The sequence below is a fragment of the Ranitomeya variabilis genome, chromosome 4, assembly GCF_051348905.1.
Source record: "Ranitomeya variabilis isolate aRanVar5 chromosome 4, aRanVar5.hap1, whole genome shotgun sequence".
NCBI classification, from domain to species: Eukaryota; Metazoa; Chordata; class Amphibia; order Anura; family Dendrobatidae; genus Ranitomeya; species Ranitomeya variabilis.
This window is the reverse complement of record NC_135235.1, coordinates 37,372,279-37,399,525: the sequence shown is the minus strand read 5'-3', so window position 1 is coordinate 37,399,525 and position 27,247 is coordinate 37,372,279. Positions and strand designations below refer to the sequence as shown.

The following is a 27,247-nucleotide window of genomic DNA, read 5'->3' as shown; positions in this document are numbered from 1 at the left end:
CAGGATCAGTACAGGATCAGTAATGTAATATATGTACACAGTGACCCCACCAACAGAATAGTGAGTGTAGCTCTGGAGTATAATACAGGATGTAACTCAGGATCAGTGCAGGATCAGTAATGTAATGTATGTACACAGTGACTGCACCAGCAGAATAGTGAGTGTCAGTGGCGTAACTACAAAGTTATGGGCCCCGGTGCGAACTTCCAAATGGGCCCCCCCCCTACCTCCGTGACGCCCCCCCACCCCCTTCCCCTAGATACGCCTCGGACTGTTGCAGGAATCTCCTGCACTGCAACATGGTGTTGGGTGCCAGCACAGCCCGCACAGTGGTATATCCAGCACAGCCCGCACAGTGGTATATCCAGCACAGCCCGCACAGTGGTATATCCAGCACAGCCCGCACAGTGGTATATCCAGCACAGCCCGCACAGTGGTATATCCAGCACAGCCCGCACAGTGGTATATCCAGCACAGCCCGCACAGTGGTATATACAGCACAGCCCGCACAGTGGTATGTACAGCACAACCCGCACAGTGGTATATACAGCACAGCCCGCACAGTGGTATATACAGCACAGCCCGCACAGGGGTAAATACAGCACAGCCCGCACAGGGGTATATACAGCACAGCCCGCACAGGGGTATATACAGCACAGCCCGCACAGGGGTATATACAGCACAGCCCGCACAGGGGTATATACAGCACAGCCCGCACAGGGATATATACAGCAGAGCCCGCACAGGGGTATATACAGCACAGCCCGCACAGTGGTACATACAGCACAGCCGGCACAGGGGTACATACAGCACAGCCGGCACAGGGGTATATACAGCACAGCCAGCACAGGGGTATATACAGCACAGCCCGCACAGTGGTATATACAGCACAGCCAGCACAGGGGTATATAGAGCACAGCCCGCACAGGGGTATATACAGCACAGCCAGCACAGGGATACATACAGCAGAGCCCGCACAGGGGTATATAGAGCACAGCCCGCACAGGGGTATATACAGCACAGCCCGCACAGGGGTATATAGAGCACAGCCCGCACAGGGGTATATACAGCAGAGCCCACACAGGGGTATATACAGCAGAGCCCGCACAGGGGTATATGCAGCACAGCCAGCACAGGGGTATATAGAGCACAGCCAGCACAGGGGTATATACAGCACAGCCCGCACAGGGGTATATAGAGCACAGCCCGCACAGGGGTATATACAGCAGAGCCCACACAGGGGTATATACAGCAGAGCCCGCACAGGGGTATATGCAGCACAGCCAGCACAGGGGTATATAGAGCACAGCCAGCACAGGGGTATATAGAGCACAGCCCGCATCTCATCTCTCCCCCCCCCCCCCCCCCGATAATGGCCCCACAGTCCGGTGAAAAAGAAAAAAAAAAACTCTCCTCACCTTTCCTTTTGCCCGCGCTGCTCCTGGTGGCTGCAGTCTGCCCAGGACACTGCAGGTGCGCGATGATATGACATCATCGCGCACCCGCAGTGTACTGTCAGAGGCAGAGCGGGGAATGATGGGAGAGGGGGCGTCAGGTGACGCTCTCCTCCATCATTGCATTGAACTATACCGGTGTCATAGACGCCGGTATAGTTAAATGCGGCGGCGGCGGCGGGGGGGGGGGGGGAGGAACAGTGCAGCGGCCCACTACTGGCATCGGCTCTTCTGGCATTTGCCAGAAGTGCCCGATGTCCAGCCCGGCCCTGCCCTGACCTGCCGGCCCGGGGCCCCTGACCTGCGGGGCCCGGTCGCAATGGCGACCGCTGCGACCGCGGTCGTTACGCCCCTGGTGAGTGTAGCTCTGGAGTATAATACAGGATGTAACTCAGGATCAGTGCAGGATCAGTAATGTAATGTATGTACACAGTGACTGCACCAGCAGAATAGTGAGTGCAGCTCTGGGGTATAATACAGGATGTAACTCAGGATCAGTAATGTAATGTATGTACACAGTGACTGCACCAGCAGAATAGTGAGTGCAGCTCTGGGGTATAATACAGGATGTAACCCAGGATCAGTAATGTAATGTATGTACACAGTGACTGCACCAGCAGAATAGTGAGTGTAGCTCTGGGGTATAATATAGGATGTAACTTGGGATCAATAATGCAATGTATGTACACAGTGACTGCACCAGCAGAATAGTGAGTGTAGCTCTCGAGTATCATACAGGATGTACCGTAACTCAGGATCAGTAATGTAATGTATGTACACAGTGACTGCACCAGCAGAATAGTGAGTGTAGCTCTGGGGTATAATACAGGATGTAACTCGGGATCAGTAATGTAATGTATGTACACAGTGACTGCACCAGCAGAATAGTGATTGCAGCTCTGGAGTATTATAGAGGATGTAACTCAGGATTAGTACAGGACAAGTAATTTAATTTTACTACACACTGACTACGCCAGGAGAATATTGAGTTCAGCTCTGCAGTACAATATAGGATGTATATTTTATGCAATGTAATATTTTAAAAAAGTGACTCAACTTTCTATGTATATTACATCTATATATATAATTGTCTAAGGGGTACTTCCGTCTGTCTGTTGCGGAAATCCCGGGTCGCTGATTGGTCGCGGCCGACTGGCCGATGCGTTAGAATCGGGCCACCATCTAGTATTTTTATAAAAGCGATTGTGCCAATTATTTTTTCTTTATCCAAGCTAATAGAGCAGCTCCTTCCCCAATGCATTTGTCTAGATATAACCCATTATGTTAGCTCCTCAGATTCTTAAATATAAAAAATATCTTCCATTTTCTTTATAGTGGAGCCGGAATTTAAGTATATTGCAAACATGCATGGAAATGAGATCCTGGGAAGGGAGCTGCTCATTCAGCTTTCCGAATTTCTATGTGAGGAATATCGAAATGGCAATCAGAGGATCATTGACCTAATCCAGAAGACAAGGATACATATCATGCCTTCTATGAATCCAGATGGATATGAAGTAGCAGCCAACCAGGTATGGATTACAGATCTCTACCTCTCATCCATGACAGAATGTTTCCCTTTGCTTTTATCCTGCTGGGTATTGTGGAAAATGAAAAAATTCTGGTTGCAAAATACTTCAAAGGAGCAGCGGAAGTAATATCTGTCACTTGGTGTAAAATGTGTCAGCACAGGTTGTCATCAATCAAGTCAAAGTGTCCTCCAGGTGTTGAGCAGGCTGTCAAACAATATGTCCTTCTTTGTTCCTATACCGCCAGTGCAAATTAAAAACTGTGATGCCCCCCAGGACTTTTCTTCTGTTCCGCAGTCCTGTTTCAATATCTAATATCAGGGGCAACACCATAGGGTTGGAAAGTGGGAAGAAGCTAGACAAAGACCGATTGAAGCATTGGAAGGACACACAAAATCCATGCACATATTGGCTGTAGTGTGCTTTATCCCCCTAGGATACCAGATCATACTAAATCTGGCAAAATCAGCCGAGCACCCTGATGTACATATGCGGAGGTCCGGTTGATAGTGGGTCTTTATAGAGGAAGAAAGTATGCAGTATGTCCTCCCCCAGAAGTAAGGAGTGCCAACCGTAGGGCAAGTAAGCAGAATTTGTATTGCAGCTTTAGATGTGAATGGAAAATAATCCAAGATATGACTCAAGATCAAATAAAGTGTAACCATCCTTAAAAGATAAAGATTTCCCGATGCAGAAGTGTATCTCAATAGCTATCTAACTATCTACGGTAGTTCTTTAGTTCTAGGCTATATTAACAGAAGTCTAGATCACATGAAGTACCGTAATTATCCCCCTCTACTCCTCCTTGGCCTGATCATCTGGAGTACTGCGTTCAGTTCTGGGCACCACATTTTAAAAAAGACATTAAAAAACTGGAGCAAGTTCAGAGGAGAGCGACCAGGATGGTGAGCGGACTGCAAAGTATGTCCTACGAGGAACAATTAAAGGATCTGGGAATGTTTAGCTTGCAAAAAAAAGAAGGTTAAGAAGAGACTTAATAGCGGTCTACAAATATCTGGAGGGCTGTCACAGTGTAGAGGGATCATCATTATTTTCATTTACACATGGAAACAGAAGCAATAGAATGAAACTAAAAGAGAAAAGATACAGATTAGATATTAGAAAAAAATTTTTGACAGTGAGGGTGATCAATGAGTGTAACAGGCTGCCATGAGAGGTGGTGAGTTCTCCTTCAATGGAAGTCTTCAGGCAGAGCCTGGACAGACATCTGTCTGAGATGGTTTAGTGAATCCTGTATTGAGCAGGGGGTTGGACACAATGACCCTGGAGGTCCCTTCCAACTCTAACATTCTATGATTCTAGTTTAAAGGGGTATTCTCAAGTTTGAAAGTTATCCCCTATCCAGTAAATAGGGACTAATTTCCCAAATTGCTGGGGTCCCACCGCTGCAACCACCACAAATCCTAAAAACCGGGGCCGTGAAGACACTTGGCTGAATGGAGCAGTGGTCAAACAAGTAAACTGCTGCTCCATTTATTCTTATGGGAGTTCCGAACAGCAGCCGAATGCAGTGTTTGACTATCTCTATCGGACCCCCCCTCTGGTTCTCAGGATCGCCATGGATAAGTGATAACTTCCCAACCTGAGACTATCCCTTTAAGCAATGCTACATCTGTATGCATATTTTTTATATCGTATCAATGAATTTGCATGGTGGGTTTAGCATTTAATAATAATTTCAGTAGTCAATGTTTGACTTTCATAGCTGAAATTAAAGGGAAGGTTTAGTAATATGTCAAAAGACAGTTCTCTGCCACAGCACTAATCTTATTCCTAGTTTCCCATAGACTACAATTGAATTGTAATTTATTGCAATGAATGGTAGATTCTGGTGATTGATGAAGGGGGGTACTGTTTGGAGGAACGCCTCAGCCTCTTCATTTTAGTTATTGGTAGTGGTCTCAGGGCACCCAACCCCACCATTGTCATCTTATAGCAACCCACATGGTGGCATGACGTAAAGAAGCCAATGAAAGAATCTATGTGTCATGTACCATCTCCTCAGGCCCTGTTATAGGCCTCATTTATCAAAACAGTAAGAGTCTTTTTGTTGCCCATAGCAACCAATCAGAGCTCAGGTTTCATTTTCCCAGAGCAGTTTCAGAAATTAAAGCTGATTTCTGATTGGTTGCTAAGGGAAACAAGGATACATGATAATTTGGGCCTGTCTGTTTTTCCTGAAGTGTTCCTTTAATACTCCTCCGTCTTCACGGCACTTGCCATCTTCTTACCCCTTGTGCATGCAACAGATACAGAGAATAAGGACATGATTCCATAACGAGAATACAAAAAGCAAATCCAGTGTCTTAGCGATGGAATAAATCACTCCATGTTTATGAATAGCAATAAAAAGTCTCAAAATAGCGATGTCTATTCTGCCATACATGGTATAATTGTGTGTTAATACGCACGGCATAGGGAACATATTAGGATTTAATGTGGAAATTCCATTGGCGGAAGACGTACTAATGTATTTCTCTGCTACCAGAAACCTCGCTCCAGCCGTATTGTTTTCCATGGGATGGAATATTTTACTTGCTAGGATTGTGACAAAAATGAGTCCAGCGCAGTATTTTACCATAAAACTAAGTGCCATAAAATTCTTTTGGATTATCAAATTCAGCATTTGATAATCCAGGCAGTATAACCTAACTCTCACAGTAAAATTGTAATTTCGGCATGCGCTGAACCTAATGGGTGCAAACTATAAAGTATTCTGGATGATCAGATGGATGTTAACAAACTACTGAAAAGATAAAAAAAAAAAAGCGAAAATTGCCTGAAAACGTTAACAAAAATGTTTTAGTACAATACTATACCAATTTATATACATCCTTTCATGTTCCATGACATATATATATATCTGCACTGATGGACACAGATCACAAAGGGCCCCTGAACAATATATGGGCCCATTGCAGTCTAATTTCTCATCATAATGCACAATCACACCTGCTTTGGAGGTGGAAATAGGCCCTCTTGCCCCTTGGTCCATTGTGCGACTGCACAGGTTGCACAAATGATATGTCCGCTCCTTATACCTGTCTTGGAGCAAGTCGGGATGTGTAGAACGGGCCCAGGAGAGGACAGGTGCCGTCCATAGTATACATCTATTATCTGCCTCTAACAGGAGCAACGTGGGTCAGCTTCAATTGCCATTGTTTAACACCGTAAATGCCGCTGTTGATCTAAGTCGTATCATCCTGGTGGTGCATCAGATTGGTTGCCCACTGGCCCCCATGACTTTCCAGGATTGCAGTGGCCCCTTGCGCTGCCACCTTGGTGCTCCTGTGAGACTGAACCACAGGCTGGGCTTCATTGGAGACAGTGATTTGTGCTATTTACTGAAATACTAAAATATTGTAGTATATGTATCCAGAAAAAAGGGGAAGTACAAGACCAAAGGTAAAAATTAAGATATTTTATTCAAAATAGGTTAAAATTAAGGGAATCAAACAAGGCAGAGTGAGCTCCAAGCAACCCACAAAATAATTAGTAGTAAAAATAACCACATACAAAGTCAAAGAGACAATATACCTCAAGTAGGTCAATATACCTCAAGTAGGACCCCCCAGGAAGAAGTGACAAGTGAAATGCGCATTGGGGTTTTCTCCTCCTAGCAATTCCCCCAACGCAGGTAAAAGACAGCATGGTGTTACTGCCTTTGTATTCTAGACTCTGGTGTTTAATAAGGCTATGATGTATTCAGACTGATTTAACAATTATGCACTCGTATAAGTCATTTCTAGTCTCTGTAGGATATTTTCCTTCCGACATTATGCATTTGGATATGTTTACAGGTCATGCACTTGCACTTTAGCACCACATGGACCTTTTTTGTGATTCATTCTAACATTCCAGGGCTTGCTGTTGCACCTGTTTTTTTATGTCTAAAAACCACTAAACACTTTGACCTACTTGAGGTATACCGTCTCTTTGACTTTGTATGTGGTTATTTTTACTACTGCGGTAATTATTTTGTGGGTTGCTTGGAGCTCACTCTGCCTTGTTTGATTCCCTTATGTATACTGTTGATCCTTAATTTTAACCTATTTTGAATAAAATATCTTAATTTTACCTTTGGTCTTGTATTTCCCCTTTTTTCTGGATATATCTATTTTAGGAAGTGTACCAAATTATAGTTTTTCTCCTTTCATTTTGGGTATTTTATTGTAGTATATTGTACAAGCGATCAAACTATTTCAAGTTCTCAATTTGGACTGAAAGTGTAAAAGAAAATAAAGTTTTTAAAAATATAAAAACCATAAAAATGTGAATAATCTCGGTTTTCCTCAATAATAAAAAAAGAGCTGTACATTTGGTGCTACAGCTATTGTAGGAGTCCTTTTATGGAAATATTAAATTATTTAACATATAAGACGAACAGTGTAAAGAAAAATGATGGACATACCAACATGTTTGTTTTTTTGGTTCCTGGGCTTCACCACAAAAATGCAATAGAAAGCTATGAAAACATTGTATATGGCCCAAAATAGTATCAATAACTCAGTTATAAAACTTCATTGAACCGAAAAATAAAAAAGAAAGTTAAGATGATTTGCAAAGTTCTGAATTTTTTGTAAGCCACTAAAATAATGTACGACAACTTCACATGCATTGGTGAATTTGTACCAACCTGGAGAATGCTGCCAGGTAATTTTTACAGCACAATGAACAATGTAAAGGTAAAAGCCCAAAACTACTGTGTAATTTTATTTATTTTTCACCTCACTTTTTTTCTTCAGTACATTATATGGTAAAGTGAGTGGTGAGGAACTCGCCATGCAAAAGATAAAGCCCTCATGCAGCTATGTCTGCAGGAAAATCGAAACATTTGGGTTCTTGGAGGAAAAAATGAAAAGCAAAAGTGAAAATTGCTTGCACTCATTGGCTGATGTAGCATTAATGAGGTCAGATAGGAGTATTGGAAATTCTGTATAATTGGATGTCTTGTTTTTAGTGGCAAAACTAGAGTCTGATGGCCCCAGTGCAAGATTTGGACTGCCCCCCCGATATATCTGTATTCCATCCTTGTACATATGTCCCTTATCTTGGACCCCATACTGGTGTGTATATATATATCCCCCATCCTCGTATATCGACAGTATATATCCCATTCTGCTGCTGGGCTTTAAGGTATAGAAAAAAGTAAACCATTATACTCATCAGATGTGAACATAGAAGTCACGGGGCTCCATAGCAGAAGAATAATAGGCCTTCACATAGTGTAATGCACTTCTCATAGACCTTCATGTAGTATAATTTACTCCTCATAGTCCTCCAAATAATATAATGCTCCTTCCATAATCCTTCATACAGTATAATGCGCCCCCCCATAGTCCTCCAAACAATATAATGCACAGCCCATAGTTATCCATGTAGTATAATACACAGCCCATAGCCTTCCATATAGTATAATGCACAGCCCATCCTGGTATGTGTTCCTCATCCTGGTATATGGACCCCATTCTATTATATGGCCCCTATCCTAGTATATGGCCCTCATCTTGGTATATGGCCACCATGCTGGTATATGGCTCTAATCCTTGTATATGGCCCCATCCTGGTATAAGGCCCCCATCCTGGTATATTGCCCCATCCTGGCATATGGCCCTCATCCTGGTATATAGCCCCCATCCTGATATATGGCCCCATTCTGTTATATGACCCCCATCCTGGTATATGGTCCCATTCTGTTATATGGCCCCATCCTGGTATATGGCCCCCATCCTGGTATATGGCCCCCATCCTGGTATATGGCCCTCATCCTGATATATGGCCCCCATTCTGTTATATGGCCCCCATCCTGGTATATAGCCAACATCCTGGTATATGGTCCCATCCTGGTATATGGCCCCCATCCTGGTATATAGCCCCCATCCTGGTATATAGCCCCCATCCTGGTATATGGTCCCATCCTGGTATATGGCCCCCATCCTGGTATATAGCCCCCATCCTGGTATATGGTCCCATCTGGTATATGGCCCCCATCCTGGTATATAGCCCCCATCCTGGTATATGGTCCCATCCTGGTATATGGCCCCCATCCTGGTATATAGCCCCCATCCTGGTATATGGTCCCATCTGGTATATGTCCCCATCCTGGTATATGGCCCCCTTCCTGGTATATAGCCCCATCCTGATATATGGCCCCCATTCTGTTATATGGCCCCTATCCTGGTATATAGCCCTCATCCTGATATATGGCCCCCATTCTGTTATATGGCCCCTATCCTGGTATATAGCCAACATCCTGGTATATGGTCCCATCCTGGTATATGGCCCCCATCCTGGTATATAGCCCCCATCCTGGTATATGGTTCCATCCTGGTATATGGCCCCCATCCTGGTATATAGCCCCCATCCTGGTATATGGCCCCCATCCTGGTATATAGCCCCATCCTGATATATGGCCCCCATTCTGTTATATGGCTCCATCCTGGTATATGGCCCCCATCTTGGTATATGGCCCCCATCCTGGTATATGGCCCTCATCCTGATATATGGCCCCCATTCTGTTATATGGCCCCCATCCTGGTATATAGCCAACATCCTGGTATATGGTCCCATCCTGGTATATGGCCCCCATCCTGGTATATAGCCCCCATCCTGGTATATGGTCCCATCCTGGTATATGGCCCCCATCCTGGTATATAGCCCCCATCCTGGTATATGGTCCCATCTGGTATATGGCCCCCATCCTGGTATATAGCCCCCATCCTGGTATATGGTCCCATCTGGTATATGGCCCCGATCCTGGTATATAGCCCCCATCCTGGTATATAGCCCCCATCCTGGTATATGGTCCCATCCTGGTATATGGCCCCCATCCTGGTTTATGGCCATCATCCTGGTATATGGCCCTGCTATTGTTCAGTACACAGAAAAAAATAAACTCACCTTCCCAGCGCTGCCACGCTGCACGGCCTTCCCTTCTGAAGCCGGCAGCTGACTTTGGTGTGCGATGGGTGCACATGACAGTACTGCCATGTGTCCCTGGTCATGTGCACACCGACGTCAGCTGCTGGCCTCTGATTGGTTGGCAGCATGTATTGCACAGGATCTGTTTGCCGCAATACACTACACGGACGCACATTCAGCTGAAGTAGGGGCTGGCCTCAGTGGGCCCCCTCATCCTCCGAACTGTAGTCATTACACCCTTGCTTGTTTCTTTCTGTTTCTGTGCTTGTGAAATTTTTCAGCTGACTCTTGTTTCAACAAACTTTGCATCATTCAATAGCACAGGCAAATATGAAACTTTGTAACATACAGTATTTTAGTGGAGAAATCTGATTCCTTTTCCACTTCACAACGTTCTTGTCGTTTCTGTTAACATTGGGGTCTATAGTTAAAAAAATACCATCTAAATTGTATCACCTAGAGCAACTGCGTACTTTACGGATAGAGCATGAAATGGTCCTTTGGGATAGGGGGCCAGCTCTGGTTGGTCTAATTTCCTTTTTTGTTTCATGCAAAGCATATTTGCCAACTTGAGTTGGCGTTCCGAGAGGTCCCTGAGTGTTTTCCTAAAAGTCCTTGTCCCTAACCGTACACCTCTTCCAGGTTCTGAATATGTAATTGGATTTCATGGCTCCATATTATGACAGAGCAAAATCCCAGAGTTATTCACAAGAAACCTTCCAGAAGCAATGTTCTTTTGGAAAGTTTCAGGAGGTGCACAGAGCATTTGCAAAGTCTTTTGGGTGTCTTGAAAGTCTCCCCTTTTTCTCAGCACACCTCGAACATTTTGGAAAATTGGCATGTACAGTATGGAAAACTAGTGCAAGAGGAAGTGTGTTTTAAATTTTTTGCTAAATACTTCATCATTATGGGAACACCGTTATTTTTGCTATAGTTCCCCCTTTCTTTGTTTTGGTAGAGGTAGGGCATGAAGTGTTTTTGGTAGAAAAATCATCACAAATGCCAAAAAAAGCTTGAAAACGCTAAAATTCTTCTTATTGTGACCTAAATAGGACATTTTGCTACATGCATACCTACTGTGTATTGTCAGACTCATCAGTAAACTAGTTTGAGACTTCTTATTCTTTCTTGGTGACGGGGTAAGAGGCGTTTTCTCCCCTGATGAGAAGGATCTCTGTAATTCTATATATAGAAGCATCGCTTAACTCCTTAGGTCACTGCTTCCTGGTGTCTTCCTGTTCTTTTTATGTCTTGCAGCATAAAACTTCAATCTGCAGCATTAAAATTGCAACACCAAGAAGGAAAAGTTGTAGAATTATGGTATTCATGGACACGTTAATGAGCTGCAAATTATGAAATAATGGAAACATAATTTCAAAATATCTTGATTTATTCAGTACGGACTCTAAGCACCACATGTAGAGTTCCCCGCACTTACAAGTCTTGGCTGCTATAAATGAGGTTATAAATGGTTGTCTAAGGAATGTTCTGCCACTAGGGAAAATCATCAACATCAGCTGCTGGCAGCTCCCTTTGCAATTGGCAACCAATGACGTCCTGGATGTGCTTGATACGAGACAAGTCTGGAGACGCTGCAGGCCGTGGAAACACATTTATGCCACGCAGGCTGCTCACAGTATTGATTCTGTAATTTCAGTAATTCCACAATTTTACCTTTTTTGGTTTTCCGATATCAGAGTTGAGGAGTGTATATAAAAACCTCTATACCCATCGAAAAATATTTGATGCCATCTATTAAACAACTGTCTTCTTCACAGGGGCCAGACACTAATGGATATCTAACTGGGAGAAATAACTTCAATGATGTAGATTTGAACCGAAATTTTCCTGATCTTAATATGGTCTTCTCTTACAATGAAAAACATGGAGGGCCTTGTGACCACTTACCACTTCCTGACAATTGGAAGGAACAGGTAGGTTTGTATTTCATACATGCTTAGCAGGGATGTAACTACAGGTGGTGCCGATATTGCAGACACACCTGTAAGAGGCCTGATCTGATAGGAGGACTCTAGTATTAGGCTAGGTCTACCCGAAGACTTTGATCGTGTGTAGTGTTGAGGAAAATGATCCTAGTATTGTGCAAAACATTGATACTCGGTGGAAGCCAGACCAGGGCAGTTTGAACTTCCGCGGCTGGCTTTCTGCGCAGCTCTTGTAATTACTAGACTTCTGGTCTCTGGTCTTTCCAGAGTCCAAGTCACATAATTGTAAGGTGCCCAAGCGAGGTGGTCATGGGCGAGCTTCTGTTCCCACTCGCTTTGGCATCCTACAGACAACTCGTGTCCCAGTCCTGGTATGCTGCTGTGTGTGAGGTGCATCACACTTACTTTAGGGCTGCAGACCTCTTCTTCTGACTCCAGGAATCCCTCTTCTGGAACCAGGGCAGCAATTACCGTAACCAGGAGACACAAGAATCATAAAAACAACCAAAATTTTTACTTGGTGAATGGCAGTATTTTTAGCATTTACAGACAGATGTAGAGGTTAAGGCCCTACGGATTGTCATCTTTCCCACAGGTACCGGAGAAACTTCAGCCCTGGTTCTTGGTATAGGTAGAATGTCCCTCTCAGTGGCTTCTCTAACCCTAGGGAATCTTCTCCACAACTAACAGTATATTTGGATTGCAATACCTTCCATCCCATGTAGTCTGAGCCTATCTTTTCCTGTAGCTTCACAGCTGAGTGCACCCCAGGCCCCCGACATCCATCTCGAGGTTGCCCTAGTTCACTAGACAGAATCACACAGAAGGGTATTTTCAGCAAATCCACTGCCCCGAGTATTAGGCCCATGCTGTCCCTAGCAGCCCCTGACTTTGGCCTGCTGCTTCCCTCACTGCTCTCCACACACTGATTAACTCTGTAAAATCCTGGACTTGCCACTATCTCTCAGCTCCGGCTCCCAAACTGGTCATTATAGTTAACCCTGTCTAAGCTAATTGCAGCCCCAGTGGGTATCATCCTTTTATAACATATATTGTAGGTCCACTGTGATTTATCAAGACCAAAGTCAGCGCAGCCGTCTACCAGGAAATTTTAGAGCAGTTCACACTTCCCTCTGCCGACAACCTTTTTGGAGATGGAAATTTCATTTTCCAGCAGGACTTGGCACCTGTCCACACTGCCAAAAGTGCCAATACCTGGTTTATAAACAACAGTATCACTGTGCTTGATTGGCCAGCAAACTCACCTGACCTTAACCCCATAGAGAAAGATGAGAGAGACCAGACCCAACAATGCAGAAAACTGCGGTCAAAGCAACCTGGGCTTCCATAACACCTCAGCAGTGGCACAGGCTGATCGCCTCCATGCCACGCCGCACTGATGCAGTAATTGATGCAGAAGGAGCCCCGACCAAGTATTGAGTGCATTTACTGAACATACATTTCAGTAGGCCAGCATTTTGGATTTTAAAATCATTTTTCAAGCTGGTGTTATAAAGTATTTTAATTTATTGAGATAATGACTTTTGGGTTTTCATTGGCTGTAAGCCATAATCATCAACATTAACAGAAATAAACACGTGAAATAGATCACTCTGTTTGTAATGACTCTATATAATATACGAGTTTCACTTTTTGTATTGAAGAACTGAAATAAATTACCGTATTTTCGGGTGTATAAGACGACTGGGTGTATGAAATGACCCCCAACATTTTCATATAAAATATGGAGTTTGGGATATACTCGCCGTATAAGACGGGGGGTCATCTTATACGCCTGGTGTCGTCTTATACGGCGTGTGCGGTCCGGATGGTTCCCAGGGTCTGGAGGAGAGGAGACTCTCCTTCAGGCCCTGGGATCCATATTCATGTAAAAAAAAAGAATAAAAATAAAAAATATGGATATACTTACCTTCCGACGGCCCCGGCTCTCAGCGGTGCAAGCGGCGGCCTCCGGTCCTTCGCGCAATGCATCCTTGGGAACGGAGGCCGCCGCTTGCACCGCTGAGAGTTGGGGGCCATCAGAAAGTAAGTATATTCATATCTTTTATTTTTATTCTTTTTTTTTTTTCATGAATATGGATCCCAGGGCCTGAAGGAGAGTCTCCTCTTCTCCAGACCCTGCGAACCATCCAGGACCGCTCCCTGCGCACGCCGTACCTGGCGTATAAGACGACCCCCGACTTTTGAGAAGATTTTTAGGGGTTAAAAAGTCGTCTTATACGCCGGAAAATACGGTAACTTTTTGATATGATATTTGATATTCTAATTTTGACAGAAGCAGCTGTATGTTTTTTTCCCTAAATAGCAACCCCCTCTGAAAAACGACTCCTTTTTCTAAACTTACACAACCCCAACCTCACCTCCTCCCACTCCTCTCAACTCTCTTTCCAAGGAATAAGTTGTGCAGTTTCAATATTTTCATCTCTTTATCACCAAACATAAGACAGTGGTAAGGATTTAGACAGTTGGTCTGCCGACTGTATGACTTTATCTGCCTTTGTACTTAATAAATCAGTTTATTTATTTAGTTGCTGCTTGCCAAATGTACCGGTCATTATCTTAACAGTTTAATGAGAAGGATTTGGCAAGATGACATTGCTTGCGAGGAAAAAGCAAGTGATGAAGCAGAAAATATTCGATCAAATGGAGGCATCATCCAGACGTATTTTTCCATACACGAATTCTTTTCATGTATTTTGCAGATGGAACATGTAACCATTATACTCTTTGGGGCTGTTCCCATTTCCTCAGTTTTTACAAATCGAGTGATCCTCAAAAGAAAATGGAGACTTGTGCATTTTTGATCAAACTCGCCAATGCAAATCTATGGATCTGTTTAAAGCGCGAATGCCATCTGTGCGCTGTCCATTTTTAACTTTGGTAGGAGAAGCTTTGCAATTTTTTCATTAGCATATGAGAAAATCACTGATGATATTCTCATGGTAAAAAGTGAAACACTGACGAAAATATGATCCGAAATTGGTCTGTTTTTTTGCGTACAAGAAAAATTAATGACGTCTGAATGAAGCCTAAGTCTTTAAGGCCATGCTCACCCTACTGGTTGATATAGACGCGTGGCCACCAGTCTGCAGCTTTCTGGCAGCTGGACGTTATAGTTTTACAACATAAAGTATTATGAAGATAGAAGTAATACTGTAGTTATTACCAACATTTACAGCAATCAATTATTCACAGAATGGGCAATGACTTGCGTATATATGGGGGTTTGAACACTGGGACCCCAACTGATTCAAAGGACAGGGATAGCCGAGTACATCACATACATATCAGAGCCCTTTTTTCCAGATCTGTGGGCGTCCCAGATGTCTATCTGCCACTGATGCAACAAATCCCCCCACATATCCTTTGGAAAGGTGATAGCTTTAAATGTTGAACATAACCCTTTAACTACAAATAAATAAATTATTTATTTCAGTCCCGTACATGTAACAAAATAACCAAAATGAAGGGATATAAAGGGATACAATTAGTTATTACCCTTCAATAAGATAGGTGATAACTGCTAGGTCAGTCAGGGTCACCAGGCTGAGGCCCCCGTGTCCCTTTTTGGAATGGAGTAGTGGTGCAACGTGGTCCATTCAAAGTGTATGGGACTGATGGAGAGAGCCAAGTGGTTGGCCATCTTCACCAGTCCTTTGGACTGTGAATGGAGTGGCAGAATGCATTCAATTCTAATAGTAGACACCCAATCTGGAGATCGATGGGGGTCCCAGCAGTCAGCCCTTCCACCAAAGTAGCTGTTAATACCTAGTTGTATATTAGTCCTCCTGTTATGCTTATTAATTGATATCTATTTTTTCCAGGTGGAACCAGAGACACTGGCCCTAATCTATTGGATGGATGAGATTAATTTTGTCCTTTCAGCAAATCTGCACGGAGGAGCCGTGGTGGCGAACTATCCATTTGATAAAACCAAGGACATTCGGAACAGAGGTTACCGCCGCATGACAAGCTATACCGCTACCCCTGATGACAAGCTGTTCAGATCGGTAATTAATCTAATGCTGGTCACAAATGTTCTAGAAGCATCTGGATGACATGAGGCCCCGCTCATATCCCGCACATGCACAAAATTATCCCATCTGAATACCAACAGGACCTGCAGTCAACTAATATTAAGATTAAAAAATAGATTTAAAAAGTCCAAACTTACAGCGTCAGCCCTGATAGAGGTTTACAATAAAAAGCTTTAAATATGTGATTGTATGTCAAAGGGCTTGTCAAGTTTGGATTACAGGGAGAGTGTCATTAGAATGTAACTTATTATTTAACTCAAGTTTTTATGTTAAATGTATATTTAAAAAATCTTGATTTTTTTTTATTTTCCTTATCACTATTTCCATTTCAGTAAGCCAAATATTAGTCTTCATGCCTGAAAAAAAACCCTTCTTTAGAAGTCGATTTTTAAAAAAATTTTTGGCATTTTAAATGCAATAGGAAACCTTTGCACATAAGAAATGAGCTAAAATTCTGCAGAAATGCTGCCGGAAGCTGGTGTCTGGCTATGCATCACATCTGCAGCAGGTCATAACAGCCAGAGGGCTTCTACTAAGTACTTAAGACACTTGTTATTAAGGGGTTGAATATTTCTGAGACTGCAGTAGCCAGTAGCATTTTGAAATGATTTTGGAGAAACCTTTTGTTATATTATTTGGATTCAGGTATTTACATTGTTGTGTTTTTATTGGTTTATTGCAAACAGCAGGACGTTTGTAAATTTTGCTAAACAAAATAATTTGCAATGGATTTTGAATAATTTTGATTGCAACTGTATGATTGTTTATTGTCATTGAATCAATCACTCATAGACTCATATTTGCAAAACTTGCTAGACATTAGCTTACTCAGAAGTCAATAACAAGAGCGCCACCATCTGCTTTTCCAAGTAAAGTGGTTGATCCTTCCTGACATCTGGTTTGGGGTTATTGAGTGTTTTTGGGCACATATGGTTTGGGGATTGACCTTTATGTACTCCTAGTGTGTAGTACGTGACATTTCTAGGCACATATGGGACTATGGTTGACCTGCACACTATATTTCAAAGATTAAACAAAGCAGTCTGAATAGTGGACTGTGAATAAAGCAACTGTATTGTATGAGTAGCGATTAGTAAAAAAAATGTGTAATTTTTTGGGGGAATGATCCATAAAAGATAAAGTGATCACAAGTGACCCCAGCAATTATCAGGGCAACCTAGCAGTAAGTGTTCAATTCTTCTACAACACCCCCACAGGAGAAATAGAGTATTGCACGGTGCATGGTCATCCAGAGAAAAGAGAGAGATGCTTTTTGTAACTATTCTCCACTATGCTTAATTAATAAAAGTTACACAAGTAACACAATATTTCAGATTTTTTTTTTTTAAAGCAAATGCCACTTGTAAAGAAAAAAGAATAAATGTTAATATTGGATAAAACAGGAATAAATATAAACAGTATAAAATAATAAAGAGGATCGACTGAACCTCAAGGGAAACAATAACGCACAGTTATCATTGTATCCATACATTTAGAAGAGGACTAACATAGGGACAGTAATATGTTGAGGTTGCATAGTTGGTCTGTGGAAACATAGGGAGGAAATTAACATGACTGGTTTTTGTGGCACACGCATATAGCACCATATGTGCACCACAAAGTCTACTTTTCAGGAGGTGTAAATGTTCCTTTACATACTTTACCTACTTTAATAATGTCAATTCTGATCATTTTGTTTATTGCTGAAGATTATCACCTTGCGTGTAAAGACTTTCAGTTGTCGAAATCACAGAGCTTCATCTAATGCTAAAACTTTTGTAAGATCTGCAAATTGGTGCGGTCACTCGATGGATTGGCCATGATATTAGGATTATGATTTCATCGCAAACACACATTGTGACTTTTTCAAAATCATTAGTGAATAGTCGTGCAAGATCTTGACCAACTGTAGACGTTTAACAAATGTGTAAAGTAAGTGTTTTGAAATTGAGGTTGCCTAATATTTATTTGCATAGGCATGCCACATTTCTGACTCCTAAATGTACCTCTTAAAATGGATCTCAGCATCATGTAAAGGGTTGGAGGCACGCTGCTTTGCACGAGGACCCCCCTCCTAACTTTACCAACTCTTCTAGGAGTCCAAGAGGTCTCTTCTTTTTCTGGGAGCCTCATGGATGTTCTGAGAACCTTGGCACATAAAGCAACCCCAACAATTGACTCTTTAAGAGACATGTTACAGGAGGTTGTTTCTTCTTCTCAGGGTGGTTTTAAGACTTTTGTGTAATATTTGTTTTTTTTTTATGTATACTGTGAAGGTAACTGATGGCATATAGGGGGTTATATATGGATGATGCAGCAAACAAAATTAGATTAGATTAGTGGGGGGTCTCACAATCAGTACCCCCTCGACTTAGCTGTTTAAAGAGGCTGTGGCACACATCAGACATTCAAGTTCTTGCAGCGCTCCTCTACTTGTTTCAACGCAAAAAAAAATGCTGATTGGAGGTGGACTACTGTCTATCTAGTATTGTTGACAGCAAATTTTTAAAGGATGAAATAACTCATCTATTTCTTCTACAGACACATCTTGTGGAGATGATATGAGTTGTCCAGCATGTGTGGGTCAAAACTCTGGTACCTGTACCTTCAAAATTGGGGGTCCCCTGACTTTTTTCACATAGGATGATACTGCTGCTATAATCAGGCAGAGAAAGAATTAAGCAATGGCAGCGCATGTGCAGTGCTTTCTCCACCTATCCCCCACTTATGGTATACCCTATGGATATAGAAACTAATTAAGCCGTAAACTTGCCAAACCCTTCATAATGGTCACAAAAACACATGTTTTCTATATGTATCATATCTATTGTGTTTTTTTCTGACTGGGCATGTGCTGTGCTTTGGTTTATCTATTTGGTCACTTGTGTTATGGTCTCAAGATATATATTGACCTTTGTTTTTTTGGGGGGGAGACATGGTTGATATCTGGTCACTTGTGTTGTCGTTGACATCTCCAGACATACGTTGGCCTTTGCTTTGTTTTTACTTTGGTTACTTACACAGGGGTCAACAGTTCCATACATATGTTGTCAGTGGGTCATTTTTTTTCCACACGGATGATCTCTGGTCACTTGTGTTGTGTTTGACATCTACAGACATATATTGGCCTTTGTTTTGTTTTTTTGGGCCACATGGATGATCTCTGGTATTTTTGTGTTGTGTTTGACATCTCCAGACATATATATTATTTTGTTTTTTGGCCACATGGTTGATGTCTACCAACTTGTGAAATGGTTTTCTCGAGTTTAACGTGTTGTGCTATGGTTGATCCCTATTTTATACTAGATGGTGGCCCAATTCTAACGCATCGGGTATTCTAGAATATGCATGTCCACGTAGGATATTGCACAGCCCACGTAATATATTGCCCAGTTAAGTAGTATATTGCCCAGTGACGTAGTATATTGCTCATTTACGTAGTATATTGCCCAGCCACGTAGTATATTGCTCATTTACGTAGTATATTGCCCAGTACGTAGTATATTGCCCAGTGACGTAGTATATAGCACAGTCACGTAGTATATTGCAGAGCGACGTAGTATATTTCCCAGTTACGTAGTATATTGCCCAGTGATGTGGTATACAGCACAGAGCCATGTAGTATATTGCACAGCGACGTAGTATACAGCACAGCTCACATAGTATATTGCCCAGCCACGTAGTATATTGCCCAGCCACGTAGTATATTGGCCAGTCACGTAGTATATTGCCCAGCAACGTAGTATATTGCCCAGCCACGTATGTCACAGGTTAAAAATTAAAAAATAAACATATACTCACCTTCCGAGGGCCCCTTGTAGTTCTGTCACCTGTATGCGTTGCAGGCGGCAGCTTCCGGTCCTAGGGTGTGATGACGTCGCGGTCACATGACTGTGACGTCATGGCAGGTCCTTCTCGCATACAATCCTTGCCACCAGAACCTGCCGCTTGCATGGAGCGGTCACCGGAGCGTCGCGAGGAGCGGGAAAGGCGGTGGAAGGTGAGTATATAATGATTTTTTATTTTTTTATTATTTTTAACATTAGATGTTTTTACTATTGAAGCTGCATAGGCAGCATCAATAGTAAAAAGTTGGTTAATAGCGGCAGTAACGAAGTGAGTTACCCGCGGCATAACGCGGTCCGATACCGCTGGCATTAACCCTGTGTGAGCGGTAACTGCGGGGAGTATGGAGCGGGCGCCAGGCACTGACTGCATGGGAGTAGGGAGGGACTAATCAGACTGTGGCCGTTGCTGATTGGTCGCGGCAGCCATGACAGGCAGCTGGCGAGACCAATCAGCGACTTGGATTCCATGACAGGCAGAGGCCGCGACCAATGAATATCCGTGACAGACAAGCAGACAGAAGGACAGACAGACGGAAGTGACCCTTAGACAATTATATAGTAGATATGTTGTATTCCAGTTTGTATCGCTAGACACATTTTTTTTTTCAGTGGTTGACGCCTATGTACATATGGTGAATACTGGATATTTTTCCAGATATACCGTATTTTGTATTACAGTTGATGCATATGCACAGTGTCAGGCTGGGGTGGCTACAGCCCACCGGTAACATTGACTCCAAGGGCCCACTTTAAAGTTTCATGCAAATGTTACACAATATGTATAATGTTCATAAATTTCCCTATGCTTCTATATCATAGTCAACTAGGCAGTTTACTGAGTGAGTGATAAAATGCTGTCTGTACGCGGCCAAATATATTATCCCAACTACTGCTCATGTTGGAGGGTTAGTGACTTACTCCTGCACATGGGCCCACCGGGGAATTCACCTGTACTCCTTTGGGCCAGTCCGGGCTGCATCTGGACATAGGTTCTACAGTGGTTTATCCTTCTTGGTATATGCCAATTTATTACTGCCTGAGGGTAAGCAAAACATTATGAAGTAGTCCACGAATATGCTTTTCCGAGTATTCTGTCTCAATTCATAAGACCCGATTTCAAACACTCTAATAGAAAATTCTGAGTTAATATCGGGGTCTTCATCCCTTGCCATGGTGAGTAGTGGTTAAAAGAGGGCCACTAACGCTGGAGAATCCATCCCATTCTCCGTTACGTAGACAGCCCATTGCTTTAAAAATCTAATGCTGATCACTGGTGGTCACTATATAATTGTCTAAGGGTCACTTCCGTCTGTCTGTCACGGATATTCATTGGTCGCGGCCTCTGTCTGTCATGGAATCCAAGTCGCTGATTGGTCTCGCCAGCTGCCTGTCATGGCTGCCGCGACCAATCAGCGACGGCCACAGTCCGATTAGTCCCTCCCTACTCCCCTGCAGTCAGTGCCCGGCGCCCGCTCCATACTCCCCACAGTCACCGCTCACACAGGGTTAATGCCAGCGGTAACGGACCGCGTTATGCCGCGGGTAACTCACTCCGTTAACGTCGCTATTAACCCTGTGTGACCAACTTTTTACTATTGATGCTGCCTATGCAGCTTCAATAGTAAAAACATCTAATGTTAAAAATAATAATAAAAAAAAAAATCATTATATAATCACCTTCCGCCGCCTTTCCCGCTCCTCGCGACGCTCCGGTGACCATGCAAGCGGCAGGTTCTGGTGCTAAGGATGGTATGCGAGAAGGACCTGCCATGACGTCACGGTCATGTGACCGCGACATCATCACAGGTCCTGCGCGCCTGCACGAGAAGGACCTGCCATGACGTCACGGTCATGGGACCGGAAGCTGCCGCCTGCACCGCACACAGGCGACAGAACTACAAGGGGCCCTTGAAAGGTGAGTATATGTTTATTTTTTATTTTTTAACCTGTGACATACGTGGCTGGGCAATATACTACGTAGCTGGGCAATATACTACGTGACTGGCCAATATACTACGTGGCTGGGCAATATACTACGTGGCTCTGTGCTGTATACTACATCGCTGGGCAATATACTACGTGGCTCTGTGCTGTATGCTACATCGCTGTGCAATATACTATGTGGCTCTGTGCTGTATACTACATCGCTGGGCAATATACTACGTGGCTCTGTGCTGTATGCTACATCGCTGTGCAATATACTATGTGGCTCTGTGCTGTATACTACATCGCTGGGCAATATACTATGTGGCTCTGTGCTGTATACTACATCGCTGTGCAATATACTACGTGGCTCTGTGCTGTATACTACATCGCTGTGCAATATACTATGTGGCTCTGTGCTGTATACTACATCGCTGGGCAATATACTACGTGGCTCTGTGCTGTATACTACGTGGCTCTGTGCAATATACTAGGTAACTGGGCAATATACTACGTGGCTGGGCAATATACTACGTCACTGGGCAATATACTACGTAACTGGGCAATATACTACGTGGCTGGGCAATATACTACGTGGCTGGGCAATATACTATGTCTATGTGGGCTGTGCAATATACTACGTGGACATGCATATTCTAGAATAACCGATGCGTTAGAATCGGGCCACCATCTAGTTGTATATACCCTTCTAACAATTTGGGGTAGTAAATGGACATTCATTTAAAGGGATTGTCCAGGACTGTGATATTGATGCATTATCCTTCCGTGTCCTCTGGAAGTACACAGTATATGGAGACATAACATTACATCTCCATGCAATGTGTAGTGACCAATCTTGTATAGTGCAACGTGGCAACCATTTACGATACATCAATAATAGCTGAGCTGCTACCCGAGAACGCCAGTACATAGGGTACGGAGCTGTGATGTTCTGCCTCCATACACTGTGTACTTCCAGCGGACACATAAGGGCATTGTAACAGATGATCGGAGGGGGTGCCGAGTGTTGGACCTTTATCAATCTACCATTGATGACCTAACATTAGCATAGGATAACCATATCATAATCATCGACCTGGCCCTAAGTAGCTAATGTCACGGAGACACGGACGCGTGAAAGAGGCCTAAAGCCCCTAGAGTTCTTATGAGTATTACATTGGAATATTTTTTTCAATTCTCTGTTTTTTTTGTAGGTTTATTACTGCTTTGGAAATATGTTATATTTTATAAGTTGATGTTTGACTGTTTTTTGTCTTCTCTTTCTACAGCTTGCAATGGCGTACTCGTACTCCCATGGCTGGATGCACCACGGGTGGAACTGTGGAGACTATTTCCCCAATGGAATCACTAATGGAGCTTCTTGGTATTCTCTTTCCAAAGGTGAGAACTAATTATCCCAAGTGCTCAGATCTTCTTATCCTGTGACTATATCTCATCATAGTTCTCAGAAGACCTTACCGAATTGGTGAATTGAAATGGTTCCTGTCTCGTTAAAAATGAGTTCTGATCCATGAGCAGCATGATATAGAATAACATATTCACTGTAAATAGTATTATTTTAATTTAATTTAGATCTCTGCTTAGGAGTCCAGTGGGCGGTCCAATTTGATGACTGACGGCCTATTTTATTAAAGGGGTTTTCCATTTTCAGAAAAAAACTCTTTCCCTTGGCTACAATTCTTTAAAAAAAAGTTTTACTCATCCTACCTAGTTCCAGCGCTGAGTCTCCACCGTCTGCTCCTGGTGTTTGTTATTGTCTGCAACGCTGCAGCCAATAAGAGAACTCAACTGCTTTGCCCAAGTTGAAAGGCACAAGCCTCTCAGAGCTGCTGAAGTCACAGATTGCCTGCAGCGCTGTTGTCATGATGACAGCCCTGCAAACAGCAAGGGACTCAGGTCTCAGTGGCAGAGACTCAGAGCTGGACCTGGGGAGAGTGAGTAAAGCCCAGTTTGTTTGGTTTTTTTTTTTTTTACAAACAAACTGTATTTGGGGAACTTGGGTTTCCCAAAACCTGAAAACCCTTTAACCCTTTAAGAACCAGGGGTATTTCCGCTTTGCTCTGTGGATCGAAAACGTGAAGCTTTATATCATCAAACTTCACTGTTTGAAGTCATTGACGGTTGAGCGGAACAAATATATATATATCTCCATATATACCGTACATCTCTGTGTTTCACCAATACTCAGATGGAGATCCCAGGGCTGTGGACATTTAACCAGAGCAATATACAAGTGCTTCTCACAAAATTAGAATATCATCAAAAAGTTAATTTATTTCAGTTCTTCAATATAAAAAGTGAAACTCATATATTATATAGAGTCATTACAAACAGAGTGATCTATTTCAAGTGTTTATTTCTGTTAATGTTGATGATTATGGCTTACAGCCAATGAAAACCCGAAAGTCATTATCTCAGTAAATTAGAATACTTTATAACACCAGCTTGAAAAATGATTTTAAAATCCGAAATATTGGCCTACTGAAATGTATGTTCAGTAAATGCACTCAATACTTGGTCGGGGCTCCTTTGGCATCAATTACTGCATCAATGCGGCGTGGCATGGAGGCGATCAGCCTGTGGCACTGCTGAGGGGTTATGGAAGCCCAGGTTGCTTTGATAGCAGCCTTCAGCTCGTCTGCATTGTTGGGTCTGTGGTCTCTCATCTTCCTCTTGACAATAATCCATAGATTCTCTATGGGGTTAAGGTCAGGCAAGTTTGCTGGCCAATCAAGCACAATGATACTGTTAATAATAATTTTTATTTATATAGCGCCAACATATTCCGCAGCGCTTTACAAATTATAGAGGGGACTTGTACAGACAATAGACATTACAGCATAACAGAAATCACAGTTCAAAATAGATACCAGGGGGAATGAGGGGGAAAGTCCTGCTGGAGAATTAAATTTCCATCTCCAAAAAGCTTGTCGGCAGAGGGAAACATGAAGTGCTGTAAAATTTCCTGGTAGACGGCTGCGCTGACTTTGCTCTTGATAAAACACAGAGGACCTACACCAGCAGATGACATGGCTCCCCAAACCATCACTGATTGTGGAGACTTCACACTAGACCTCCAGCAGCTTGAATTGTGGCCTCTGCACTCTTCCTCCAGACTCTGGGACCTCGATTTCCAAATGAAATGCAAAATTTACTTTCATCTGAAAACAACACCTTGGACCACTGAGCAACAGTCCAGTTGTTTTTCTCCTTGGCCCAGGTAAGACGCTTCTGGCATTGTCTATTGGTCATGAGTGGCTGACACAAGGAATGTGACACTTGTAGCCCATGCCCTGGATATGTCTGTGTGTGGTGACTCTTGAAGCAATGACTCCAGCAGCAGTCCACTCCTTGTGAATCTCCCCAAATTTTTGAATGGTCTTTTCTTAACAATCCTTTCAAGGCTGCGATTATCCCGGTTGCTTGTGCACCTTTTTCTACCACACTTTTTCCTTCCACTCAACTTTCCATTAATATGCTTGGATACAGCACTGTGTGAACAGCCGTCTTCTTTATCAATGACCTTTTGTGGCTTCCCCTCCTTGTGGAATGTGTCAATGACGCCTTCTGGACATCTGTCAAGTCAGCAGTCTTCCCCATGACTGAAACAGATGAAGGGACCTTTTCTAAATACTTAGGAAGCCTTTGCAGGTGTTTTTGTTAATTATTCTAATTTCCTGAGATAATGACGTTTGGGTTTTCATTGGCTGTAAGCCGTAATCATCAACATTAACAGAAATAAACACATGAAATAGATCACTCTGTTTGTAATGACTCTATATAATATATGAGTTTCTAATTATTGAGAAGCACCTGTATATTCATGCATTTGGGTTTCTCCTTCAGTCCCCTTGCTCCAGTGTATAACATCTGATCCTCCACTGTGCCATCTGCCTTTACTAACATGTGGCAGAGTGGCCAGTGGTGCGGAGCTCACTGATACCAGTGCGGTCCTCTAATAGAAGCCAGCGGGGTAACAAGTCTGTTTATGACATTTCTTAGTCCTAAATATTCCCCCATCGCCTGTGAGTGATACTTTTCAGAAGTGGAAGGAACTGCAGCAACTCAGCCACGAAGTTGAGACGCCGTAAGATTACAGAGCCGGGGGGCGAGTGCTGAGGAGGAGCAGAGCGCAGAAAAGTCACCAACGCTCTGCTGACTCCATAACTACAGAGTCCAGACCTCCTCTGATATAACATCAGCACAAACACTGTCGGGAGCTTCATGGCCAAGCAGCTGCATGCAGCCATACATCACCAAGCACAATGCCAAGTGTTGGATGGAGTGGTGTAAAACCGCCACCCCTGGACTCTGGAGGAGACGTGTTCTGTGCAGTGATGAATAAACGAATCAACTCTGGCAGTCTGATGGACGAGTCTCAGTATGGCGTGGTTAGGGGGGTTTGGTGTGGAAGAACATGAACGAAAATGGAGATTTTGAGTCCGGCTCCCTCCTCCAACATCAGTGTCTGACCTTACAAAATCTTGAAGAAATTATCGTAGAGTGGAAGCTGTTATAGCTGGAAGTGGGAGTCTGACTCCATATTAAAAGTATTTTGTCAGTAAATTTTTGCTATTTAATATCATAGCAGCAAGAGAGCAAGAGAGCCTGATTCCAGGGATGTGTCACTTACTAGGCTGTGTGTTGTACAATCAGTGTTTTATCAGCAGGAGATTATCACTGCCTGACTAGATCTCACATGCACAGCAGTCAGGCTAATCTATGTGACATTCCTGCTTTGCCTGAGTTCTGCTTTGTTCTTGTATTGTACAGGTATGCAAGATTTCAATTACCTTTACAAGAATTGCTTTGAAATTACACTGGAGTTGAGCTGCAACAAGTTTCCACGTGAGGAGGAGCTGGAAAGGGAATGGTTTGGAAACCGGGAAGCTCTGATCTCATTCATAGAACAGGTAATAATTGCTGGAAATTGGGACGTGTGCTGCCGTAACTGACGTCAGTGGTGAAGAACAGCAGCATCACAAAGGTGTCCTAGTGCTATTAACCCCAATAATCTGGTGTACCCTGTGACGGAACCTAGCAGAGTTTACTCAACCTCCCTGCAGCGCCTCCGCAGGACAAAATAAGCATTGCACAATTCTCATAAAATTCAATGGGATGTGAGTGTAACGCTTAGACATGACAGGTCCTCCAGAAAGACTCGCATTGTAGCCGCTCTCCACTTTGGCTAATAAATGAGGGTCTGGAATGAGGAAGCCCCTTTCATGAATCCAGAATAGTGTCCAGAATAGAATAATATCTAAACTCAGGTTTTCAAGCCAGACAGCTAAGTAATAATGTATTAGAGGAAGCTATTTTTCATCTATGGCAAATAATTTAGTGCCCCTCCACCACAAAGGAAAGTCCGCTTCTGCATTTTTGATGTCTGAGTGTCCCGACCTGACCATGGGTTTATTCTCCTGGTTACCACTATACACTTGTTATCTTCCGGTCATTTTTGACCGGACCTAATAAAGTCTTGATTTTTAGCTAATTTAAGTGTTTTAATTGAATAATTTTTGCAGT

The 27,247-nt window shown here is 43.0% G+C and overlaps 1 protein-coding gene across 2 annotated transcripts in view; it reads left to right on the top strand.

Moving 5' to 3' along the window:
• Window positions 1–27,247, top strand: part of CPN1 (carboxypeptidase N subunit 1) — a 50,961-nt gene that overhangs the window by 7,880 nt on the left and 15,834 nt on the right. For both annotated transcript variants that reach the window (XM_077258353.1, XM_077258355.1), the window contains exons 2-6: window positions 2,790–2,986; window positions 11,704–11,859; window positions 15,717–15,902; window positions 22,990–23,101; window positions 26,495–26,634. In XM_077258353.1, the coding sequence (XP_077114468.1) occupies window positions 2,790–2,986; window positions 11,704–11,859; window positions 15,717–15,902; window positions 22,990–23,101; window positions 26,495–26,634 (791 nt within the window). The remainder of the gene's footprint in view (window positions 1–2,789; window positions 2,987–11,703; window positions 11,860–15,716; window positions 15,903–22,989; window positions 23,102–26,494; window positions 26,635–27,247) is intronic.